The sequence below is a fragment of the Hipposideros armiger genome, unplaced genomic scaffold (assembly GCF_001890085.2).
Source record: "Hipposideros armiger isolate ML-2016 unplaced genomic scaffold, ASM189008v1 scaffold_245, whole genome shotgun sequence".
NCBI lineage: Eukaryota > Metazoa > Chordata > Mammalia > Chiroptera > Hipposideridae > Hipposideros > Hipposideros armiger.
In genome coordinates this window covers 1,059,016-1,085,565 of record NW_017731595.1, presented here as the reverse complement: position 1 = coordinate 1,085,565, position 26,550 = coordinate 1,059,016, and the positions used below count along the sequence as shown (strand labels likewise).

Below are 26,550 nucleotides of genomic sequence, written 5' to 3'. Positions count from 1 at the left end.
AGTCATATTTCAAGAGTTTTGGAATTTGTATGTGATTAAAGTGTGAGCTGGAAAATGTGGCTGCAGGCAGGGGCTGGGAACGGAGTCAAGTGTAGCACGAGGGCTCTTCAGCGAGCACCAAGGCTCTCCGAGGGAAGCAGCGGAAGAGTTTTGTTTGGCTAGTAGGTGTAGGTGCTTACTGATACTGGTAAGGATGCAGTTAAAGTCTATGTGTCAAGGTTATATTTCTCTCTGTTCTAAGCCAAAATGATTTCCCAGGTGTAGCTAGTAACATATTGGATAGTTAGGCGTGGGGGTTGGGTGCTTACGAGGAGTTGTCTGGATGTTTTTAAATGAATGGGTATGTCTTCCTTTGTTCTTAGGGTTTCTTTCGGAGAAGCATTCAGCAAAACATCCAGTACAAGAAGTGCCTGAAGAATGAAAACTGTTCTATAATGAGAATGAATAGGAACAGATGTCAGCAGTGTCGCTTCAAAAAGTGTTTGTCTGTTGGAATGTCGAGAGATGGTATGTTCCCAGTTTAAAGAGCGTTCTTTCTTAAAGCATATGGAGCTTGGCTTTTATTCCTCAGCATAAACCAGAGCAATAAACCAGTTATCAATGGCCCTCTCGTGCTTAGGGTGAAGCAGATTTTAGAGAACACATTTTGATGCCTTGCAGGATGCCAAATTCATTAAAGTCAAATTTGAGCAGCATCACCCCAGAAACAGCTTTTGGCTCACTTCTTTTTTTGTTGCTTTTTGTAAAAAGACCCACTTTTTCCCCTATACAATTTGAAAGCTTTTTTTTTTCCCTTCATAAAAAGGATTTCGTTTTTCTTGATACAGGAATCTGTGGCTCCTTCTCCGTAATTTCTTAGCACTCCTGATGAACCCATTTCTCCTTATATGAATTATCTCTATCACTTTCTCAGCCCTGAGATGATAATGTGTTTTAGGGACAGATTCTGAGTACATCAAAAGATGCAAAATTGAAAGAAACATTAGGGGCTGGAGTGGAGGAGGTTGCTCAATTCTGGTGTGATCCATTCCCATGGAAAAAAAAAGTTGTAAGTAATTTGCGGGACGGTTAGTATTATCTGTGGATGACATCACTGGAAGATTTGACTCTTCTGCTCTGCTTAGGGAAATCATTTTTGGATAGTCTCATTTTGTTCTAAGTGACATGACAGAGGAGTAAGGGGTTTTCAGAGGGGTTAGTTTAGTAGGGCTCATTAAGAATTACTAAGAATGAACCTCATATTTTTCTAGGGAAGGGTCATTTAAGCAATCCCTTAGGTTACACTAACTCAGCGGTTCTCAACCTTTCACAGGGGTCGCATAAGACCATTGGAAAATACATATTTTCGATGGTCTTAGGAACCGAGACACAGCTCCTCTATCCGTCTCAGGCCCACATGCAGATACACCCACATACGAGTACCCGGCGACCCCTGTGAAAGGGTCGTTCGACTCCCAAAGGGGTCGTGACCCACAGGTTGAGAACCGCTGCTCTAACTAATATCTTACTGACATAGAAATACAGTATTGCAATAAGGAGCTTCTTGAATAACAGATTTCAGTGATGGGTGTTTTGAATTTTTAATTGCCTGAAAATTTTCTAGAGCACTATAAATAGAAATCCAAAGTTGATGGATATTGTAATTGCCCCACATGAATGAAAACGGCAGTCATTTATGAAGGAGCAGCAGTAGAGGTAGAGCGAAACCCGATGGAATTGCTTGTCTGATAATGTCGGCGATATAGCTAGATTAATAAGGCTTTCTTGCTGGGTGGCTATATTGAACTTTTATTACCTCTATATAAAAAGACTGGAAAGAAGGTGATTTTTTTCTTTCCCTGAGGGATAGGAATGTTGGAGACAGACATAATCTAAGACTAGCCTCTAAAATAATGGATGCCAAATGATTTCATTTTTATGCATTGATTTTAATTAAAATCCAGCAAGTTTATTTTTCAATAACTGCATTTCTGTTGAGCGTGGGTTTTTTCTTTTCTTTCTTTCTTTCTTTCTTTCTTTTTTTTTTTTTTTAGCTTTTCTTTTTGAAGAAGCCGGTAAAGGAAAGAGCAGATCATTTAATGTTGGGTCTTGAGAATAAGGTTACGGAAATGAATTGACAAAGGTCAGATGTTAAGGGAGTGGTGGTACCTACCAGGTTCTGTTAACGTGAATGGGTGTGGGGGTGTGGGTATCTGAATCTTATGCACCTTCTTAAGAACACTACCTTTAACAAGAGTGTGCTGTTCTTGTTAAGGTGCTGTGTAGTCATTCTGCTGGTCTGCTTCAGGCTGTCATTTTTATTAGTGAATGTTGTGTCTCTTTAGATTTTGCTTATAAAATACCCAAGAGATAGATCATCTCCTTAGCTTTGTTTTGGTAGAAAAATGGAAAATTCCCTCCTCCCCCACTTCCTGTAGTACATCAAAAACAACCTGTAAGTAAGTTTAGCATAATTTGGGCCAGAGACATTTAGATACTCTTTACTTGTATGCGTAGAAACCATGGCTGTTAGAGATCATTTTGTGTTATTCTTTTGTATAAATAGGTCTTCTTTAGAATATAGATGTTAAATATCTTTTTCTTCAATAGCTGTTCGGTTTGGTCGTATTCCTAAGCGTGAAAAACAGAGGATGCTAATTGAAATGCAAAGTGCGATGAAGACCATGATGAACAGCCAGTTCAGTGGTCACTTACAGAATGACACATTAGTAGAACATCACGAACAGACAGCCTTACCAGCCCAGGAACAGCTGCGACCCAAGCCCCAGCTGGAGCAAGAAAACATCAAAAGCTCTTCTCCTCCCTCTTCTGACTTTGCAAAAGAAGAAGTGATTGGCATGGTGACCAGAGCCCACAAGGATACCTTTATGTATAATCAAGAGCAGCGAGAAAACTCAGCAGAGAGCATGCAGCCCCAGAGAGAACGGATTCCCAAGAACATGGAGCAGTATAATTTAACTCATGACCATTGTGGCAGTGGGCTTAGCAGCCATTTTCCTTGTGATGAAAGCCAGCAGAATCTCAATGGACAGTACAAAGGGAGGAACATACTGCATTACCCAAATGGGCATGCCATTTGCATTGCAAATGGACATTGTATGAACTTCTCCAATGCTTATACTCAAAGAGTATGTGATAGAGTTTCGATAGATGGATTTTCTCAGAATGAGAACAAGAATAGTTACCTGTGCAACAATGGAGGGAGAATGCATCTGGTATAGTGAAATCAAATTTTTTTTGCTCACCTTGTATCACGGAATGCTTTGAAGTTTTTCTTTTATGTAGGGGATATACCAACTTCAAGGGTGGACGAGGGGGTGTCAGAAAACCTAAGGGGTTAACAGAATCAGTTTTGTGCAATATTTTAGGTCAAATACTTAATAAACATCATTTGTCGAATGACCTAATTTCACACAGAGGTAGGTACAAGCATGTGATTTGATTGATGCTATGCTTGGGGTTAGGATTTTATGTAAAATAGGGACCATGCAGAATTGGTCCTTTAATTCTCAGAAACCCCTTACAAAATTTAAGCGTTCTGATTAATCAGTACCTTACTAGCTTTGGGATTTTCTCTTAGGGCTGACCTTTTAGCTTGCCACAGTCAGTAATTCTTTGGTTTCTATGGAAGGAGTTTTCTTTAACTATTATAATGCAAAAAGGCCTTTGGATATAAAACATGGATGTTTTATTGTGTGAGAATTTAGGAATATTTTAATAGGCTAGCTTCTAAGGATTTCATCCTGTGAGATGAGTTATGTTATTCATATCACTCAAGTTTTCTTTTTTTCATCAAAGAAACCAGTCTACATGAAAGTACAGCATTTATACTCAGCCAAAATTTCACCAAAAGCATCAGTACTGCTACATTTCCAGTTTAAATCATGAGGTCCTTTGATAGTGCTTAGTATTTTCTACAGCCACGTAATTAAAATTGTCTTTTTAAAATAGTTGACTGTATCCAAATCCTTACGTTAGATTTTTTTGGTCACTTGCAAGTATTTGATGTCATGGATCTGAAAGGTGACCTTATATATTATTAGACTTAGTGGCTCCCTTAAGGAGAGAAGAATCTGTAAGAATTTAGGTTCTAATTTTGTGATATTCTTCATAGTTATAGAATCATTCCATTCCTGGATCTCCTCTATGAATTAAGTGAAAATTTTAAGGCTGATTTTGCTAATAGAGTTTACAGTGCATGTTCTGTAATCTTTTTAGTGTTTTTATACCTTCCTGCTTCCTACTATTTTCCTTCCCATTCCTCATTTAGAAGGTATACCTTGTATCTCTAGAAATTGTTTCCTGATTAAACAAGTGGAGTTCAGTGTTTATGAAATAAATGGGTAGGACCATTTTAAAAAAGTGAGGCATCTCACTATTTTTTCCTCTGAAATTACAACATTGTAATTGTGCCCATTTAGAAAAAAGTGAGTTTTGAAATATTAACTGAATGTGGGCTTGAGTTCTAGGCCTGTGACTTCTAGCTGTATTTGGATAAATCACTAAACCTGTTAAGAGTCTCATTTTCGCACCTAAGAAATGGTAATTTTAGTATCTGCCATAACTACTAATACGGTTGCGAATGAAGTAAATATGTATGAATTTGTTTGAAAGCCTAAAACCAGCCTAAGGTGGCAGCAGTGTTACAAAGTAAACTCTTAAACCTGTGCAATGGATTTTTAAAATAGCTTGTTATGGATCTGTTTTGCTTAGGCTGCCTTTGTCAGGATAACAAGTTAATTGCTATTTAAATTAGGTTGCTGTGAGGCTTTCTGTCAAAAGGCTAGTAGCAAAAGAGAAAGTGCTATTATCAGTAGTGCCTGAGCATTATTTTTTATGGTGGTGTTTCCGGTGATTCAGAGATGCCACTTTTGACATTTCTTTACCACCTCTCACAATTGAGTTTTTGTTTTGTTTTGTGCACACTAGGTTTGTCCAATGAGTAAGTCTCCGTATGTGGATCCTCACAAATCAGGGCATGAAATCTGGGAAGAATTTTCAATGAGCTTCACCCCAGCAGTGAAAGAAGTTGTGGAATTTGCAAAGCGTATTCCTGGATTCAGAGACCTCTCTCAGCATGACCAGGTCAACCTTTTAAAGGCTGGGACTTTTGAGGTAGGTTTTGTTTATCCTGAATGTGAATGAAGGGCATATGGTATTTTATTTTCATGCACAACTTCATTCTTTTCTACACGAATATTTATAGTCCAGAGGCTGAAACGACCAACAAAAGGATGGCCATGTCAGGATCGTGGGTAGAGATGAGGTACATGCAGACTGAGTTAGGACTTGAAATATAAATACTCTGCATGCCCAGCATACGCGCTCCGGGTGCCAGTGTTGCTTTCAGGGGTAGACACCCGTTCAACGCCTATCCTGGTGGTGACTATGTCAGAGCATGAAGGGTTACTAGAACACGGTTTTGTCTTGTAGGAGAATGTAGACTATTTTGGGGATGTATCACACGTCTCTTATGTGCCCCTCAGGTTTTCTTGGCCTCACTTCACTCTAGAATCCATGGCTCCCTTTTCGGCACCAGCATCTCTTGCTGTGATGCCTTCTGCCTGGGCCTGGGGCAGCCAGTGTTGCCAGCTTTAGTAGGACACGGACAGTGCCTCTCCTTGTGTGTCCTTAGGTGCCTCTCACCTGTCTGCTCCAGGGCTGCCCTGTTGCTGCTGAGGTATGAGAAGCTTTGGGCTTCCTAGGAGCTCACTTATACACTATTCTGCAACGCGGGGTGGTTGGTGGGAAGTTGATGTCTGGTGGGCCAAATCTGTGATCAGTGGGGGATGTATTTTCATTTCTCCCTGATTGGCCCCACAAGACTGAGCTCAGTTGTCCTTTGCAAGGACAGCTCAGTAAATATTGCTAATGTTGACTCCCCTGTCTCATTTCCTTTTTCCTCCCTCCTGTTCGCACATGTGCCAGTGCAGATCGCACATAAATTTGTGCCTTAGGTTATGATTTCTGGTGTGCCTGGACTAGAACAGAGAAGCCATATGTATTCATAAATGAAATAGCCATGGAATAATTCAAAAGTAACACCTATAGGTTAGGATTTTCAGTTTAAAGGAAAACATCATTAGACTTAAGATTTAAAGCCATGTCAGTGATTAAGTTCAGTTCACCCATTTTTGAGGTTAGGTAACTATGGCCCAGAGGTGTGAAGAGACTTTTCTTGGATTGCCAGTAAATTTATAACACAGTAGGGCTGGAACACAAATCCCAGACTCCACGACTTGGGTTTTTTCTGCCTTGTGTTTTGTCTTGGGATTGCGGTGTTCTAGAGCTAGCACCATCTTCATAGAAGGCTTGCCCTCTTTCGGATTGTCTTTGCTTGGGAGTATTGCAAAGGGAACGTGTTTTGTTCAGTGTTCCACTGATAGGAGACAAATATATGACAGATGTCACCATTTAGTATAGTGGAGGGAGTGCTGTAGGTAAGCAGTTGTTGACTGGTTTGGTTTGGATTTCAATTATAACTTGGTGTCTAGAACACTTTTACTGTAATAGTTGTTTTGTGTGTATTGTCTCTGGGTTATGGTTTCTTGAAATAGTCTAATTAGAGTTCATCTGCTGCGTTTGCCTTGGCTACATTTGGTGTTTTGATGTTTCTAAGTGTTACTGCATTGAAATATTGCTCTTTTTACTGGAGCATAGAGACAATGTGCTACACTTGGTAGCTTTTTAAAGAGTTGCTATAACGCCTTTGGCCAAGGCCCAGTTTCACATTTCTTGGCATTATTGCTTGCTTTAATTTTGTGTTTGCATTTCAGAATCTTTATTAAGAGAGTTTCAGAGTATCACAGGATTTATGTATTCTGCCACTGATGGCTAGAAGTTTATGATGTTCTTCTTGAAATATTGCTTTGGTAGCGAATTTGCCTTAAGGAAATGATTCCGGGTGAAAATAAACTCAGTTTTTCCTTTACAGCTTTTGTTTATATGTGGAATGTTTCTTAACTGACTTGCATACTGAGTTATTTCTTAGCATTGCTATTGAACTTCTCCAGAACACTGAAGTCTTTTTCTTTTTCCAGGTTTTAATGGTACGATTTGCATCATTATTTGATGCAAAGGAGCGTACGGTCACGTTTTTAAGTGGAAAGAAGTATAGTGTGGATGATTTACACTCAATGGGAGCAGGGGATCTGCTAAACTCTATGTTTGAGTTTAGTGAGAAGCTGAATGCCCTTCAACTTAGTGATGAAGAGATGAGTTTGTTTACAGCAGTTGTCCTGGTATCTGCAGGTAAGCCAGCTGCTTCCAAATTGTGCCACAGCCAGAATATAGTGACCAACTGGGGAGAAGGGGGCAGTGAATTAGGTTCCAGCAAGCTATCTGGAGGCAAGAAGGCCTTAAGGAAGATGGTAAACTATGTTAATCTGTTATTTTTACATAACTCATTTCTTTATTATCTTGACAGTAAAAGTCAAAAGTGCTATGTAGTAATAAAATGATGTTTAGATCTGGGCCTCATATTTACCACTCTTAGTCTTTAGCGCTTGTTAATAATTTTTTATGAGTCTAAATCATTATTTTATGGATTTAATTTTTGGAACATTGTGTATCTCCAGGTAGGTGGTTCTAATATCAATCTAAGCTTTAATTAAAATACTATGTGGGTTACTTGAAGAAGTTGAAAGTAGCAGTGTGGTTTGTTACAGCAGTGGGTGAATTGCGAGTTGCAGGCTTTCACCCAGCTTTGCCACTGCATTTTATGTGTGACTCGGCTGTAAGTAATTTTATCCTTTTGGGTCTCGGTTTTCTCATCCTTAGAAAGGTAGGGATTGTACCATGTGAGCCTGGCATAGGTTCAGTTACATTGAATGACCAAGATTTTGGGATCCTAACATTTAATGTTTATTTATGAGAGTCATTGATGGTGTTTCTCAATTTCCCTACCACCTTGCATTTATATCAGTTATTTCTGACCAATAGTATGTTAATTTAGACTATTAAGGCAGAGATTATTTCCAATAACAAATTAGAAATTAAGATCCAGTGACTTTCCTGGGGACATGTAAGTAAGTGCCAGCCACTTGTAGGTATCTCTGACTTTATTTGAAAACATTTGTTGAGAACCTTATAGTATTTCGACAGGACATACTTCAAGCTTCCCATTAGCTTCCCGCTGTGTAAATGTGCTAGGTACTGGGGAAGTGTAAGGTCTGGCCCTGGATTATGTGACTGAACTATATATAAATCAGTAGCTTAAAGAGAGTAAGTACTTTGTATATCGAAAAGGGCCTGTACGTCAGTGGTATAAAGACTTAGGCCATTGGAAGCATAATTTGGCTACCGTTTCTGATCAGCTCTCCCTGGGGAGCTGAAAATGCACTTATGATAAGGGAATAGTGTGGGAGGACGTGTCAGTAAGGCATACCTGTTCTCTCAGGTACCTTGTAATGCCTCTTATACTTTACCATATCGCAGAGTCTCTTGATGAGTGATTGATTAGTAATGGTTTGAGTTGACATCAGATTAATAAATTTATTACTGTGAAACTAAAGGTAATCCATACTTGTTAATTGCCTTATCTGATGAATATGCTTTGTGTGCTAGGTGCTCAGGGGGAGACAGAACAAGCATTAAGACACAAGCTTGCTCTTCAAGTATTTTATGTTCTTTTTGGAGAGACAACTAACAAAAAACTTTATATACTAAACTATGGTTCTGACTGAGGTAAATAGGAGTGATGGGAAGGAGATAAAGTCGCCTGAGAAGGCTCTGTGGGGAAGATGGGCCTGGAGCTGGAATTTGAAGGATGGATTATCAGGTTTTCCTAGAAAAAAATGATGGACCCTTGTGGGAGCACACGAGGTGGGGTAGAGGAAGGGGCCAGAGCCTGATGCGTACACCAAGGAGGCGGCGTACAGAAGGCTTGCGAGTTAGGGCAGCACCAGGTTATGGAATGACAGCTGTGGGAACTGAGCAGAGAAGTTGTAGCTGAAACACGGGGCAGTAGAAAGTCAGTGCCACTTCTTAAGTGGATGACTAGGCATTAACAAAGTGTTGCTTTACCATTGGTCCAGCCTTTTAGACAGGTGAGTCGTTAGAGCCGGAGAAGCAAGGTTGAGAGGCTGTTGAAATAACTTTAGGTTTGAGGTAGTGGAATGAACTCTTGGGAAATGTGCTGTGGCAGAGGCGGAGCTGGAGAAGGAAGGGACTATGTCCCAGAGGTATTAGTTCAGAGGAAGCGATGAAGGCTAGAGAGTTGGAGGGGAGCTCTGTGCTAGGAACTCTGCTATGTAACTTCATTTGTATTCTCCACCAGGAACATGATTTTTTTCTTGTTTTAATCTTTTGAAAAAGCCTTGTTTCCCAAACATAGGAATAATATGGGTTCTTTGAAAAATTAGAAAATATTAAGATGATAATATCACTACCAAAAAGCATCACTGTTAACATTAGGGGTCTCTCTCTATCCATTCACCTCTCCATCCGTTTATCCATTTGCCTGCTTATTGATATATGGTGTGTAAGAAATGTTTGACATACTAAGTGGAAAACACATTATAAAAGAGTATATGCATTCTAATTTTTGTTACGTTTATATATGAAGATATACAAGCCACACATATATATGTGCACAATTCCATGTATTTAAAAATATGTTGTTTTCACTTAAATATATGCTAGTGTTCATGTCGAATTTAAATCTTTACCACTTAAAAAGGACTCTGTTATTTTTAAAGCAGTGTTTAGTCCAGAAACTACAGAAGCGTATTCAAAGAAAATTCTCTCTTTCCTTCTTCTACTTCCGGCCTATTCTTCAGAGAACTAGATTTCTCACCATCTTCTTTTTTTTGTTCTGATGGTTGCCCACCCAGCTCTAAATACTGTGCTCAGGTATTAGCACTTTTTATTTTAGTAGATATAATGGATAAATAAAAGTATCCTGTTAGTTTTCCCTCCATTTTTATGTTTTATTTTTTCAGTTACTGTATTGGTTTTGATAATTTTAATATGCTCACATTCTTTGATCCTTCACTTTAACGTAGTCTCTCAGATAGCTTAGATAGAGCATCTTCTCATTATACGGGGGACTGTAAGTAGCCTCCTTTCTCCATAGCCTGGCTTCTTTTGCTCTACCATTTCTTTTCTATTCTCAAGAATTAGAACATTCACATTCTGTTTTATAGCTGTGATTATTTTCCATGCTTTATTAATGAATCGATTCTAAAAATTGAAAAGTAAAAAAATCAGTATTTACAGTATTATGATTATGTAAGTAGTACTCATAGTGTTCCCAAACTTGTGCCACCCAAAGGGAATGTTCCAAGTATCAGATAACAAATGGATTCTTCATTTATAGTCTCTGCTAATTGCTTAGACTTCAGCAGCATTGCAGTTTGTTTCATGTTTAAAATAGCTTTTTGTTTTTCTTGGACTCTATAGTTGCCTTCTGGTTTTTGTTTTGTTTTAGTTGTTGTCAGAAGAAAGGCTAGTTAATTTCCTGGATCTCATTATGTAATTTTATCCTCAAAACAGACCTGTGATGTGAGCTAGAGCATGTTATCGTCACTTTACAGGCAAGGAATTTGAGGAACAGAGAGGGGTTAAATAATTTGCCCAGAGTCACATTTTTAATAATTAGCTGAATAGGCATTTGAATTTGTATTAGTCTAGTTTCAAAGCCTTTCCATCATATTGCTTGTAACAGAACAGCTCTAGCTGCTTAAGAGAGAGAGAAATCTCAAGCATGATTTTTCCTGGAAGACTTCCTCAATTTTCCTGGGACACTGGAAGAATCTTGATACCGTGGAGAATAGGGGAATTATACCCGGAAGGTAAATTCTTTTTCAGATTGTGTGAAATGGTGGTAGTCACTTTCCATTGAAGATTAGGGACTGGCATGTAAGTGTGAGACTAAGGCTCATCTAGACATGGGTTTAGTTGTCCTCATTAAAGTATTTATTGAAGGAGTTTAACTGCCATCCTGTAGGCAGTGAATATTCATAAAGAGATTTGGTGAGGATACAGGCTTGGGAGAGGGATGAAGAGCCAGTTATAGAAGCAGAAGATGTATCATGACTTAACCTGTATAGTGTAGCATTCAGTGCATCATTTATAAGATGAATTTTCAGTTCAGTTTGTGTATTCTATTGTTACAATTTCAAGATAACAGTCTAGCTAGATTTGTAGTTACATTCTTTGGTCTTGAAATCATGAAACCCTGGTTTTAGAAAAATTAACAGTTTACATTTTTAGGTATAGGTGTCCATTTCCCTTAAGTTCTGAGTTGTATAAAGAAGCATAGGTTGTCCAAACACAAAATATTCTCTGGACGACCAACCACTAATAATAATAGTTCTAACTCAGATGTCCTTCTCCACTTATTGTTTGTTTCTTTCTTTGCCCATCTAGATGACTTGTTTGTGGGGATCACTGTTATTCTTTCATAGTTGTTGGTATTATAAATTACTGATGATACGATGCCAACCAATTATTTTCTGCCAAAATATGAGCTCCCTAAAGGAAGGAATTTTGGTTTGCTATGTTCTCTGCTAATTCCTTAACACCTATCACAGTAACCACCTACATTCAATAAGTATGTGGTGAATGAATTAAAAATTGCAAGCATGTTAAAAGAAAACAGTTACTTGAATATGAAAGGCAAGAGAGACTGTTAGAAGCATTATTGAAGGCTTTAATTAATTTTGCAAAGATGACTTAAGATTGTGTGACCAAAGTCAAATGTCAAGAAAAGAGGTCTTTTGTCCATTTAACAATTTTGCCTGAAAAATTATGACCCCCCCAACCAGTTAGTCAACATTCATTTATTTTCTTTTTCCATAAGAATTAGCATATAGTTGTAATAATAATCCAAATTTATTAAATGTAAGATCGACCTATTTTCATCATTTTTCTGCAGTTAGAGTTAATCAAACTTTTCCCCTTTACTATTAAATTTTAGTCCTTGTTCTAAGAATTTGCATTGCAAGTGGAGTTTTTCAGCTACCAGTTACAATGGAAGACTCCCTCAATCTCCTTGTAAAAAAATGAAAAAAAAGGGTGTAAATGGCCAGAGAATCTTGCCTCCTTGTAGCATTCTTTTTCTTATACAACTTCCCATATTTGGTGGGAGCCATTGAATATTTCTTGCACTCTACTGCCTCCTATTGTAAAGGGAAGAAATAGCCCTTGCTGATGAAAAAACTCAATGGGCAAACAACCTAGGTTTCGCTTATTTTAAGATACTTTCTTTTATTGCTGGTTAATCACTAATTTACTAACATCTGTATGATGCGCTTAATAAACACCGTATGTTAAATGAAAATGAATGCAGGTTAATATAACTAGGTATTAAAGTTACATAGTATATTAGATACCTGTCACTGCCTAACAAATTACCCTGAAACTCAGTGGCTTAAAAGTGCATACATTTATTTCTCACAGTTTCTGAGGGTTAGAAATATGGGTGTGGCTTAGATGTGTGCCCCTGGCTCAAGGTTTCTTAGGAGGCTGTGGTCAAGCCGTGGGCAGGGCTATGGTCTAATAAGAAGGCTCTCCTAGGGATCTCCTTCCAGACTTATTTATGCGGTTGTCGGCAGGATTTAGTTTCTTGCAAGTTGTTGGACTGAGTGGTTCAGTTCCTTGCTGGCTGTTGGCTGGAGACCACCCTCATTTCCTTAGCAGGTGGTCTACTCCATAGGGCAGCTTACAGCATGGCATCTGGCTTTGTGAGTGAGTGAGTGCCTAAGATGGAAGCTATAGGGTTTTTTTTTTTTGTAATCTAATAATTTGTTCATTATTAGTGAGTCAGTTGGTCTAGCACTCGAAGGGGAGGCGGATACGTAAGGTCATGGATGCCGGGCTGAGGGGATCACTGGAGGCTATTTTAGAGGCTACCTGCTACACATGGTAACATACGTAAATGTAGATATATTCTATATGAGGTAAAAATATATTTCTAAACTGCAATACTTACTTGCCAATTAGAAGCAGTTGAAATTAGCAGATGGTATTTAATTTAAAAAGTGAGAACCTCTAGATTTTTTGTTAATAAAAATACCTATGCACTAAAGAATTTTGATTTATCAAGTGTACTATGTGCTATGTATCTTTATAATGTGGTAAAGAGCTGCAAAAATTTGCCATTGGGATTTCTAAAACTTTGTCAATTATCTATTGTCTTTGTTCCAATGTATAAAACCTTGTTTTGAATTCACTGACATTGATGAACAAGAATTATATTTATATTTAATATTAATCCTATGTCCTCTCCTTCATATTTCCCTATTTCTTACTCTCCGTTAGATCGATCTGGAATAGAAAACGTCAACTCTGTGGAGGCTTTGCAGGAAACCCTCATCCGTGCACTAAGGACCTTAATAATGAAAAATCATCCAAACGAGGCCTCTATTTTTACAAAACTTCTTCTAAAGTTGCCAGATCTTCGATCTTTAAACAACATGCACTCTGAGGAGCTCTTGGCCTTTAAAGTTCACCCCTAAGGCCTTTGTTTATTTAAATATGAACTAATTATGCTAACTGTACATTTTGTGCTAAAATGCTTATTTATATGTGTATACAATATGTGGACATAGAAAAGACCTTTAAGACAATACAGGATTGTAGGCCCTCTCTGTAATCGTGCAGTAGCTGTTTGGATTGAGATTTCTTCAGCCATGATTAGTCATTGACCGCCTTTCCTTGATAGACCAGTCAGCTGTGTTGCACTTAAACTGGAGAAGTTACACTGAATTATAGTTACACTGAATGTTAGACTTTTTCATCTGCCAAAACCAAAAACCATTTTTGATCTCCCTGTGGTATAGATATAACGCACAATCACAAGCATATAAGGACTTAAAGATTAATCTTTTGTGGTAGAAGTTCTATTGTATGAAGGAAACTTGATTTCACCACAAGACTATTTGATCTGGTAATTGAAGACTTGGTAAGTGAGGAGAGTTCCATGTCTGGATTTCACTCTGCCGCTGTTCATGTGTATGATCCTGGGCAGATTAATTGGTTGTGGAAAATGAGAAGGGATAGTGTTCCCAATGCCCCACCTCACAGAGATACTAAAAAAATGTCTATAAAGCATATTTACCTCTTGGGAGATAGGCACTATGTAAATAAGGTAAAGTTTTTGTTGTTATAATTATTCATTGTAATAATCTTTTCTTACTTGTAAGCATTTCTGAGAAATCATTTCACAGTCCACACCAATCTATTCTTCAGGGTTCCTGCATATGTGTGGGGTGTTGTCCTGGCACACATATTCAAAGTTTATGGGTACATCAGATGCATAGTATGTGTACATAATATGTATGTGAATATAGTTATACATAAATATATTTCTTCACAATATTTTAAACTGTGAAGAACTTTATCATACAATAAACTTAAAACAAGAGGTGTCAGAAGACACAAATTAGGTGCATTTTACCTGTTGATGACATAATCATTGCTTTAAATGTTTAGACAGTACAATATTGGATTTATGCTCTATTTTTGTTTAAGCAACACTTAATGTAAAAGTGCAACAGGCAGTCGAGTCCAAATTTCAAAAAAATAATGTATTTTAGAGCTCATTTTTGGTTCAAGGTACTAGTTGTTTGAAAGTTCATTCAAATTCTTACCTTGTACTAAAAAAAGTTGCATTGCTGCCCTTTACACACATGCTGCAGCTTGATGACAAATATTTTTATTCTTTCTGGAGAACCAGCGTTTAAGAAAATCGTTTAGTATGTTGGTGCGCGCTTACGTGTGTGTGTGTGTGTGTGTGTGTGAGAGAGAGAGAGAGAGAGCGAGAGCGAGCGAGAGAGAGAGAGAGAGAGAGAGAGAGAGAGAGAGAGAGAGAAAACGCGTGCAAGTGTGTTCTGAATCCACTTTTTTTAATTTTTTTATTCCTAAATGACACTACAGGGATTTTGTCACATTAGATTTAATCTATAATTTGGAAAATCATTTAGTGTGTGACCTACAGGTTTAGAAATGGTATTATCAAAGACATTTCATCCACATTTTTAATATTGGGCTTTATTAAATAGATAAGATAAACCTCTGTTTATGGCAGTAGGAGAAATAGCCAAAGTTGAGGATTTTATGTATGTTTTTCTGTTTCCCTAGGAAATAGCAATTAATTGTTTTTTTTTTGTTTTTTGTTTTTGGTAAAGATTGCCTTCTGTGTAATTTTTGGATTATATAAAATTGCAAAAGTGAAAAGAGCCCGTTTTACTGTACTCAGCCTGTTACTTTAATGACATTTGAGCAGAATGCCTTATTTCGTAATCTTGTTTAACTTGTTGCTACGGGGACTTGAATTTCTGTGGCACTAGTTAAGTAAGTGAAAATCAAAGTTAAACCCTCTCATTATTAAAGAGGAAAGGTGATGGTGACATCTGTAATACAATATAAACCATAATTGTGATTTACCTTAAATAGGTGTGACTTTTATGGGATATACAATATAGTTTTTGTGAATTCTTGACATGATAGGATTATCTTTTTGTAATTTTTTTTTTTCCTAAGATAAATGCATACTTTTCTTCTATGGGGGATAGAAACAGCTTTTTGAAGTAATGCTAAAAGCCTCAAAGATCATGTTGATTCTTAATTTTTGCCTTTTGCATAAGCCTCTTTATAACATGTATCTTTAAAACAATTACTAAGTCTTTAGGAATGTATAACCAGAAGTATGTTAGTATTGCTTATAAAACCTTACTTAGGTTCAATATGTACACGTATACATCTATGTATAGATATATAGATTTGCATTTTGTCTTGTAAACTTTTATTTGAATGAATTCTTCCTGTAGGGTAATGGGAAACAAAATTAATAGTTCATATGCCACTCATAGCATTTCTATATTTGAAAATAGCCCAATATTGAAACTTCTAAAATTAAACCAGCAGCCTATTACAAGCACATTCTTTGATTGAGTCATTGGTTTTAAATGTACTCTATGTGGAGGAGACACCCAGTTTAGGAAACTTCTGAGTGGGTGGGACCCTGTTGATTAATTAATAATGTACTGTATTAAGTGATGCTTTAACTCTGATTTTACATTGTAAAGTTAAAATATGGGCATTATGTCAGCAAACTTAAGGGCATTATGTCAGCAAGCTACGACTTTTTTTTCCTGTGCTTTTAATGTATCTCTACACGATCTGATAGAGGATTCAAGCTTTTAGAGAGAAATAGCTGAGGGAAAGGGGAAACATCTTCTTGCGATGAAGCTTTTCCATGTGGTGATGGTTTAATTACAGATTAAAAACCTAGAAGGAAATTTCAGTGGGTTATGTGTATAGCTGTTGTATCTACATTTGTAACTTGATGAGATATGATTTATTTTATGTAAACATCATTGCAAAGCAAGGTGTAGAAGCTCAGCTAGATTTATTACTGTGCACGAGAGTAAGTAACTATCAATTATTCTTTCTCTTTTCCAATATAAAGTTTGCTGAATGTACAAGAAGAGTTTATCACTTAGGATATAGAATTTTTTTTAGGGGTTGGGGGGAGGGGCTCTGTCAGGAAATGACTTGTAAACAAAGATTGTCTTGATTTGATCTGAAACAAAACTTGAAGATATTCTTGAACTAACTTGGAAAAATAAAATGGCTGTTTTTTAAAAAATATGGAACTATATGGTTGACAAGATATGAATTAAATTTATTTTCTACAAACTGGTATTGATGAGGACATGGATAATACCTTCATGTTTCTGAAAAGTAATCTGTACATGGGGGGAGGGGATAATAAATATTTCTAACCAAGTGTGGTTTTTAGTACCTCTGTCTCGACGTTCTGTAAGACTGTTTATAATTTAACTTATCACTTTCCCCTGAGCATAACAGGATCTCTTATGTACATCTGTAATTCAGCATAGAGGAATGTCTATATGCAGAGCTTTTTATGAAAGAAGGTTTTAGAGTATAGAGATTGCAGCAAGGGTTGTTGCTGTTTTCTGTAATGACAGCGGATACTGCTTCACTGTATTTGATAAAAGTCGTCTTTCTGGGAAGGAGATGATGAGAGAGGAAGGGGGTACTTGATCTAGTCAAGAATCAGCCTTGGCCATGAATGGGATAAGGTGCCTCAGCAAGACCCCCCCCCCAAAAAAAAAAACACACAACCCCCCCCCACACACACACATTTTCCCTTTCCTAGTACTTGTGGCCATGCTGCCAAAGTTAAGGCAGTTACTTAAATCAGCATTCCCTGCTGTTGTTTCCTGGACCAGGAAAAGCCATTTTTCTGTGGATATTGATTGATTAAATACATTTGGGAATGCTGGGGTGAACAAAGTTGCTGAGACGTCTTTATGTCAGTCCTGTTGTCTGATGAGCGAATGTGAATTGTGAACCATTTAAGGAAGGGCTGAGCTGGATGCAGTTTTTCCCAAACTTCCTCCACCAAGTAACCCCCACTTTTTTTCTGTATTGAGCACTTCTTGGGGCTTCTTGGAAAGGGTGCTTTCAGGAGAAAATAACTTGTAACCCACTTTGGGTTTTGATCAGGATGTTGGTCATATCCTGTGGATTGTACAAATTTACATTGTATTTTGCACTGGTTTTGCACAGTATAATAGGAAACATTGAGCTCTAAATATATGGTTGATGGCAAACAATAGATTAAATTCCTTCTGAATTTTCGAAATGCTGCATGTGAGTAAAACAGCTAATTCACAGATCTGGTTTTAGTTTTTACACTCGGGCTGTTAAAATTCGTTACATTGCTTTTCTTAATTCTTAGTCTGTCTAAAAGTTGAGGAAGAACTATGGCTTGTGTCCTAGTAACCATGTCAGAGTTGCTCTTCACAATGTGAAAATCGGTTGCTCGGGGGTGATTTTCAGACACCAGGTAATCAGGTCCACTTAGAACACCTTTGGATCGAATGGGTGTAGGAACCATAAGGGCCGCCTTGGAGGAAGCTCAGATCTCCAGAATGCTTTCAATGGGGCACATTCCCACATAACGGTGAGGGGCTCACATGGTTGATCTCTAATTACAGATCCTAATGAGCATTCTCGCATCCCTAGGAAGAAGAGAAGACAAAAACCTATTCATAGGGTTTTTGCCACCATCACCTCTTTCAGTTGCCACCTTCTCTTGAATTTGAACTCTGGAGTTACTGTTCTTCATTTTTGTTTTTTTTTGGTGGAGGGGCATTAGGATTCTTTGATCCGATGTTTGACATGAACACAAAGTACTAGATGCTCTTGTTGACTTCTGGCAAATGGGATGGGGAAATAGTTCTTAGTAAAGTCCTTTATAGTAATGGTTTGATTTATTTTTTGTTTTGATTTGTTTTGGAGGATCTTTTTTTCCAGTGTATGCTTTTTTCGTTTTTGCCCAGGCTCTCAAAATTAGCATTCCCCTTACATTTTAATATTAATTGCTGAAGAGGGTAAGAACAGTGTTTAAAAAAAAAACCCTCAAATACAAAATACCTGCAGTGAATATGGTGTTCCTAAATTTTTTTCCTCCATTTTCTTACTAGTGTCCATAGAATTGAATATGATCTTCTAAAGTTTCCGAGTTACCTTTTTTGTCTTCTGTTTTTTCTTTTCTATTGTTTTTTTCTCTGAACTCTCCTTATCCTTAACCCCAGAAGTTTTCCCCCCTATTGCTTTGTTGCTTTGCTTGTAAATTTTTATCTATTTTCCCCCCTACAATAGCCGTTCCATTTCCTGTTCAGTTAAACCCAAGTAAGGTAGTTTCCAAGGTGGAAAGCACCTATAGTTTCATTCTTTCTTGATCACCTGTTTGCTTCTTATAATGGCTGTTCTTTTTCTAAGCTGTTTTATCTGACAATATTTTTGAGGAATAAACTGATGGTGTAGTTATTCACTACTTACACTTACTGAACATCTCTATCTCAGGATGATTATTTTTGTAATGCAAAATGAGGTTCCATGAAAATCCAGGCTACTAATCCACAGTGTTTTGGAAGTGGTGCGTTCGTGGAGAAGGTGGCCTCCAATTACAGCATCTTGACTAGTCATTACCAGCAACTGCTGTCCTAGCCGTGGTGTGCCAGATCCCGCTTCTAAGGGCTCATGAGGTTGGATTGTTAACATCTCCAGGAATTCAGGGAGCTGGTTATTAGAAACACAACCATTATTAAAAATTACTTAAGCTTACAATTCTATTTGAAAACATACTCAAAACTCATTGCTTCCTAATTATTTTACATTTTACGGTTATTTATGCTTTTGAGGTTTAGTACCTTTATTTTATGTGTATGGTGGAAATATTTCATAATGGCACGTTCCTGCCCCTCTCTTGCCAGCTCCCTGCTAAGTGATGGCACATTGGTGGCTCAAAATTGGCCGTGGTGGGATTATTTGTACCATGGAAAGCTGCAAATGCTATGGATTGGGGCTTAATTCCTTCTTTTGTTGATTGTCTTGGTTTAAGAAAGTGAGGGAAAACAATACACACTAAACTTAAAAGTGTTTCATGTCTATAGCTGTTAAACATTGTGAATAGCACAGAAAATTGAAGTCCAGTATTTGAAAACTATTACCTGATTCAGCAGTTACTGACATCACTGATAAGCCAAGTTCTGACATAGCTTTTATTGTTTCATTTTTGTTTTTTTATTATACTTAAAATATCAATTAACATTCATGTCAGAACTATCCTTTTTTGTCAATTGCAGCTTTGACAAAGTTAAAGGAATTCTGTGAGAACTAATTGGTTATATAGTGTAATTTATAGTAAAGAGTATAGCTATTTTATAAATTGTATACTGTATATCCTTTCAGTAAAAATAATAAATATGTACATACACACATACATACAGACAGACCATTTTCCTCTCCAGAGAGCTAAACGTTTACCAGCACACTACTATTACTTAACCCTAATTCTGTTTGCTAGATAAAGGAAGCTTAGGCGCAGAGAGTGTAAGTAACTTACTCATGGTCACATAGCTACTGAGTGGAGGCTTGGGCTACAAACCCAGGTGTATGGGCCCCAGTCGGCTCTCAACTGTTGTGCATCATAGAGGAGCACTGGGCTTGGGGTCTCCTTGGCAGAGTCGTTTTTAGTTAAGTCTACTTCGATCTGTACATATGTGGAGCTAATCCTCATGAAATTGTTTGGGAATGGGTTAAAGGGGCACCTCTTCTTTTATTTTTACTTTTTTTATTGTTAGTTTCAGGTGAACAGAACAATGCAATGGTTTTCCTTTTCACCCTTTGCACAGAAACAACCCCCCTCCCCCCATCTACTGCCCTCCCACCCCCGATATCATGCTTATCTATTACAATTCCATTGACTCCATTCCCACTCTCTACTCCACATCCCGTGACTATATGTATATATAATTATAGTTGACATACAATATTATTCAACATCAGCTTCAGAAATACAGTGCGGTGGTCAGGCCTCTACACCGTCTATGAAGTGGTCTCCCTAACAAGACATGAGACCATCTGGCCCCCTAAAATATATTTACAACATTATTGATTATATTCCCCAGACTGTCTTTTCTATCCCTGAGGCCATATTGTAGTTACCAATTTATATTGTCTCATAAGGGGCAGTTCTTACTCAAGGATTCAATACATAACAGGAGTGTAATGTTAGACCCTAACTCCTACATGAAATTCTCTCATCTGTAAAAAAAAGAATAAACTACTTAAAGTGGTTGCAAGACTAAATGAGATGTATTAAGAAACTCTTCACAAACTTGTAAAGCCCTATACAGACATTAGGAATTATTTTTTTTTCTGAAGTGCCGTAAGTAGAAGAGAGGAGGAGTCCCTGGGGGAGGGTAGGGGCGAGTGAGGTGGGAAACTGAGCACAGGCCTTGGAGAAGCCTCTCCGTGTGGTCAGCCTGCGTGGCTTGGGCCTTGACAGCACCTCAGGACTGAGTGAGGAGACTTACGCCACATAAGGCGGTGTGGTTCCTGGCTTAGGTCCTCAGCTGGGAACTGTACTGACAGTTAAGACTGACTGTGATCTTGATAAATTTTAGATTTTAACCCCTTACCAACGCATTATAGGCAAGTATCTTCTCCCATTTAATAGGCTGTCTTTTTGTTTTGTTGATCTCACTTATGTGTGGAATATAAAGAACAAAATAAGCGAACAATCAAAACAGATTCATAGATACAGAGAACAAACTAATGGTTGCCAGAGGGGAGGTGTTCGGGGGCTGGATGAAAAAGGTGAAGGGATTAAGAACTACAAATTGGTTGTTAACAAAATAGTCACAGGGATGTAAAATACAGTTTACGGTATGCAGTCAATGTTGCAACACCTATGTGTAGTTTCCAGCACAGCAGCACTTTTCCAGTTTTTGATCCTAACAAAAATTTTTGGTAGAAGTGTAAAAGAGTGTAATATTTTTTCATCTCTTCCCCTAAATTTTTAAAATTTTACTCTAATCCTCAAGGAAGTCAGGAAAATGTTTATCATATACAACCAAAACTTTCAATACTCTTAGCTGACAAAGTCAAAATAATTTTATAGTGAACATACAGACATCTTCCCACTGATATCTTACCATTAACATTTTATTGTACTTGTTTATTACATATCTATCCATTCTTCCATCCATCAACCCATCTTGGTTTTTTAAAAAACACATTTTTTAGGGGGGAGGGGATGGTAGAAGAGGGTAAAGGGGGTCAAATATATGCTGATGGAAGGAGAACTAACTCTGGGTGGTGAGCACACAATGGGCTATATAGATGATGTATTACAGAATTGTACACTTGAAGCCTATGTAATTTTACTAACCATTGTCACCCCAATAAATTTAACTAAAATGTCAAAGTTTCAGTTATCAGTAAACTGCCCTGTTAAACTTCAGCTTGCATATAATTTACTAGACTTGAATACTAATTTATACTTTGTTCTTTTGATGTAAAATTTATAGACAGGTAAGTTTAAAAAACTTTCGGGTGCATTTGTCACTTGATTTTGACAAATGCAGTCTCCCTGTGTAACCTTAAACCCAAATGAGATATAGAACATTACCAACACCTCAGAAAAACGTCTCATGGTCCTTTCCAAGCAATCCCCACCCCTATGGAGACAATAATTATTGTTCTGATTTTTCCACCATAATTTAATTAACCTATTTTAGAACTTCATATACAAGGAATCATTGCAGTATGTACTTTCGTATACTGTGCCTTTACTCAGCATATTATTTTTGAGATTCATCCATGACTTTTATGTATCAGTAGTTTTGTTCCTTTTTATTTGTAAATAGTATTCCATTGTATGGATGTATCATGGTTTATTGTATAGGTGGATATCTGGGCTGTTTCCCTTTTTTTTTTTTTTGGTTATTATGGATAAAGCTGTTATGAACACTTCTTTGTGTGAGACTTGACTCGGGGGTAGAATGTGTGATAGGTTCTGAGTGCAGGAAACTGTATAATGGAAAGCATGAGACACAGAATTAAATCATGAAGAGAACCAATCTTTTCGGTTAGGGGTCTTACAGAAAGAGCAGTGCATCAGTTAGAAAATGTTTAAGACCTATCTAAAAGGGAGTTTAACATTGAGGGTATTTGTTACTTATTTCCTGCATAAGACCTCTGGAGGCAGGGCAATTCCAGGCTGGTTCGTGGCTCCAAATGCCATCAAGAACCCAGGAGCTCACCTCACACCCATTAGATTGGCTGTTATCAAAAACACAAAACAAAAAAGAAAATAACAAGTGTTGGTAAGGACGTGGAAAAATTGGAACCATTGTGCACTATTGGTAGAAAAGTAAAGTGGCCCAGCTTCTGTGGAAAACAGTATGGCGGTTCCTTAAAAATTTTAAAATAGAATTACCATATTATCCAACAATTCCACATCTGGGTACATACCCAGAAGAATTGAAGGCAGGGCCTTGAAGAGATTGATACATCCACATTATAGCAGCATTATTCACAGTAGCCATATGGTGGAAGCAACACAAGTGTCCACTGATGGATGAATGGATACACAACATGTGGTACACAATGGAATATTATTTAGCCTTAAAAAGGAAGGAAATTCTGATACGTGTTACACATGGATGAACCCTATGCTAAGTGAAATAAGTCACAAAAGGACAAATACTGTATTCCACTTACATGAAATGCCTAGAGGAGTGTTTCAGAGTTTCAGTTTTGCAAGGTGATAAAAGTCCTGGAAATTAGATGTACAAGTGTGATTGTATTGAACACTACTGAAGTAACTGTAGGCTTAGAAATAGTTAAGGTGGTAAATTTTACGCTGTGTGTATTTTACCAAAATTAATTAATTAAAAAAACCCCCAGGAATTTCTGATCTTTTTTTGTCTTCTTGTGTATGTTTGTAATGTTTTCTCTCATGGTGGCAAGATGGCACCACCATAGGCATCACAGCAGAAGCACAATGTCCAGAGAAGAAGAGAGTCCTTCCTCTTATTTATTAGGGGGAAACCTTTCCTAAGAGGCCCCATCAGCCTTCACCTCTCAACTCCCATTGGCCAGATTGGGTCTCATGCTGCAAGGGAACCTGGAAAGGAAGTATATAGCAGTTTTCAGCCGCTGTAGAGAGCAGGCTCTCCCAGAAAGAGCAAGGGGTTGGAGAATGGCTATTGGGTAGGCAACCAAGAATATTGTCTTCTGCATGGAATACTGTGAGGGAGGAAGGGGCCTCCTTTGTGATCTCCGTGTTCATAGCCACCATCAGTGGTGACCAGAGCAACGTCCTGCTTGATACAAGGAGTGATTATATTGGCTTACCTCTCATATATGCAGGGCCAGGGCAAGACTACACATGGAGGCCACCAGCCTGCCTTTGTTCTTGTCCCACTCCTGCCTTTGTCCCATAGCGTGAGAGGCTATTTCTTTTCGGGGATTCTGTGAGCCAGTTGACTTCACATTGGTATCTTGAAATCAGCCATGGTAGGAGTATTGATACCATGGAAACCAGTAAATGCTACAGATTAGGGCTCCTTTCACCCCAAGTACCAGTGCACTCCCGAACTGCTCACACATACTTGCGGACACCCCAGATCTTAGGGCCAAGCTTGGTTCATCCCTTCTCCCAATAACCGCCATGTTCTGTACCATCCCTAGGGCTTAGTGTTGTGCACACTGACAGTGTGATCCTGCTGAGGGAGGGCCAAAGACAGGCTTGTGCAGGCCCTGGCAGCAGGCCCAGGGCCATTTGGGCAGGGAGTTCAGGTATCTGGAACTAGAAGTGGGGGGTGGGGTGGAGAATATGGGTTCTGGGGAGACTTGAACTGAGGAGAGGAGCACAGCCAGGGGAGGGCCAGACTTGCGACGTCTAAAGTGTGACTTCAGAGCAGGGACCCAGTAGCCTGGGTTTTGGGAGGACAAGCGAGGGAAATACTTCTGACCCCTCTCTGCCATCATCTGCCTCTGACTGGATGGGAGAGAACATTTCCATCCCTCATCTGCCTGCCTAACTAACTTCTTGGTGAGGGGAGGATTGCTGTTACCCTGCGTCAGAACCCAGGGCTCATTCACTGGCCATGTTTTAGTAGCAGACAGGGTTATTCGGTCTTAACGTTTGGGATCTCTGCAAGAGGCAGCTTTTGTCATTGCGGTCTTCTGTGGGGCAAGCACCTGTGGGCAGCTCATCCTCTGTGACTGTACTTGGGTGTGAAGCTCAGGTTGGAATGTTTTCCACTTTAGATTCAGGAAGGAGGGAGCAAGGGGCCCCTTGACTTGAGTCTGCCTGGACTTGATGCAGCTTGTATCTTAATTTGTACCTTTTAGAACAGTGATTCTCAAGGGGTAGTGCCCAGACGAGCATCATCAACTGAGAACTTGTTAGAAATGCACATTCTAGAGTTTGACCCAGACCTCCTAGATCAGAGACTCTGGGGATGGGACCCAATCATCCCTGTTTTAATGTGTTCTCCCCGTGACTCTGATGCAGCTAAAAGATTGAGAACCACTTCTTAAAAGAATATAGCTTGGTGTTTTAGTTTGCTAGGGCTGCTGTAACAAAGTACTACAGACCGGGTAGCAACCAACAGAAATTTATTTCTCACAGTTCTGAAGGCTAGAGGTCTGAGATCAAAGTTGGCAAGGTTGGTTCCTTCTGAGGGCCATGTCAACAAAAGGTCACTGCCCCCAATCCAATGACAACCATTTGGGGTGCGGTGATGGGAGAAACTTTATTCAAGTGAAACAGCCTTGAGTGAAACAGCTCAAGTGAAACAGTTTGCAAACCTGGGATAAGCAGTCTTGGGTAAAAAAGCAAGAGTGTGCTCCATGAACACAAAAGGGTGTCTGGCTTATATTGAGAAAATAACCTGCCCCTGGTTTCTGATTGGTCTCATTTCATGCAGATGAGGACTGCAAATTTGCACAGTTTGGTGCAAATTGCACTGTCCTAATTGGTCGTTATGGAGCTGCTCTGATGGGTCAATAAAGATGCAGATGATGGGTCATCCGAGTGGTGCTTTGGTTAGGAGTTGTCTTGGGACGCCAGCTCTGAGCATCAGGGGCCCGGGTCAGATCCCACATGAGGGCCAATGACACTGCGCCCTCTACAGCTAAGATGGGTGAACAACAGCTCAACCTGGAGCTGGGCTGCCATGAGTTGCCGTCAGCCGCTATTCAATAGCCAGCGAGCGACTGCCTCACCCAGGAAGAGCGCAATGATCATACCAACATGGGCCAGTGAAGCGACATCCTCCACAACTAGACTGAAGAACAAAAGTACAGCAACTTATCTGTTCCCCTCCCCCAATTCCCCAATAAAATTTTTTTTTTTAAAAGATGCAGATGAGGATATAGCTGTGCAGCTTCGATTGAATGGGGATTCATTGATTGAAATACAATACCAGAAGCTTCTTTATAAGGGTCAGCTCAGAAGGCAGGAACAAAGTGCGGGAGGCTTGGCAGCTCTGTCTGTGTCACTGAGATGCGGGGTGCATGTGAGGCTCTGTAAACAATGGCTTCTATACTCTGGTTATGAATTTGGGCCCAGTTAACCACTTTCTTGGTAGGTATATTGTTTCTTAGGGTTGACAGCTGTGAGGGAAGGATCTGTTCCCGGCCTCTCTGCTTGGCTTGTAGCTGGCTGTCTTCTCCCTGTGTCTGTCTTCACATTATCTCTGTACACGTCTGTGTCCAAATGTCCTCTTCTTATAAGGACACCAGTCAAACTGGATTAGAACTCACGCTAAATGACCTTGTTGTAATTTAATTACCCCTTTAAAGCTTTAAAGACCCTATCTCCAAATATAGTTATATTTTGAGGTACTGGAGGTTAGGACTTAAGCATACAGATTTTTGGGGGTCAAAATTTAGTCCATAACACTTGGGAAGCCTGGTCATATAATTTATGTGTCTGTCTTTTCCCCCACCCCCCAATTGTGAGCTTATAGACGTTAGACACTGGGTCTTCCTTGCTTTTATAGCTCTAGTGTCTTACAAAGTACCCAATAGACTTTCAATAAATTACTTAAATTGATTGACTATTGATGGAGGTGCTTTTTTTTTTTAAAGATTTTTTTTTATTGGGGAATTGGGGGGATGGGAACAGTGCTGGGGAATCGGGGGAAGGGGAACAGACAAGTTGCTGTCGTTTTGTTCTTCAGTCTAGTTGTGGAGGACGTTGCTTCACTG

The 26,550-nt window shown here is 38.7% G+C and overlaps 1 protein-coding gene across 3 annotated transcripts in view; it reads left to right on the top strand.

The window, feature by feature from the left end:
- The window catches only part of NR1D2 (nuclear receptor subfamily 1 group D member 2), a 61,011-nt gene that overhangs the window by 14,848 nt on the left and 19,613 nt on the right, over positions 1–26,550 (top strand). The window contains exons 4-9 of one of the 3 annotated variants that reach the window (XR_002125469.1): positions 363–507; positions 2,590–3,215; positions 4,930–5,115; positions 7,041–7,251; positions 10,667–10,793; positions 13,264–13,350. Coding sequence is in view for 2 of the 3 variants with exons in the window: in XM_019655743.1 (XP_019511288.1) it covers positions 363–507; positions 2,590–3,215; positions 4,930–5,115; positions 7,041–7,251; positions 13,264–13,460 (1,365 nt within the window). In the remaining variant the exon portion in view is untranslated. Of the gene's footprint in view, positions 1–362; positions 508–2,589; positions 3,216–4,929; positions 5,116–7,040; positions 7,252–10,666; positions 10,794–13,263; positions 16,736–26,550 lie in introns of those variants that run through there. The other 2 variants (XM_019655743.1, XM_019655741.1) reach the window with 2 other exon arrangements.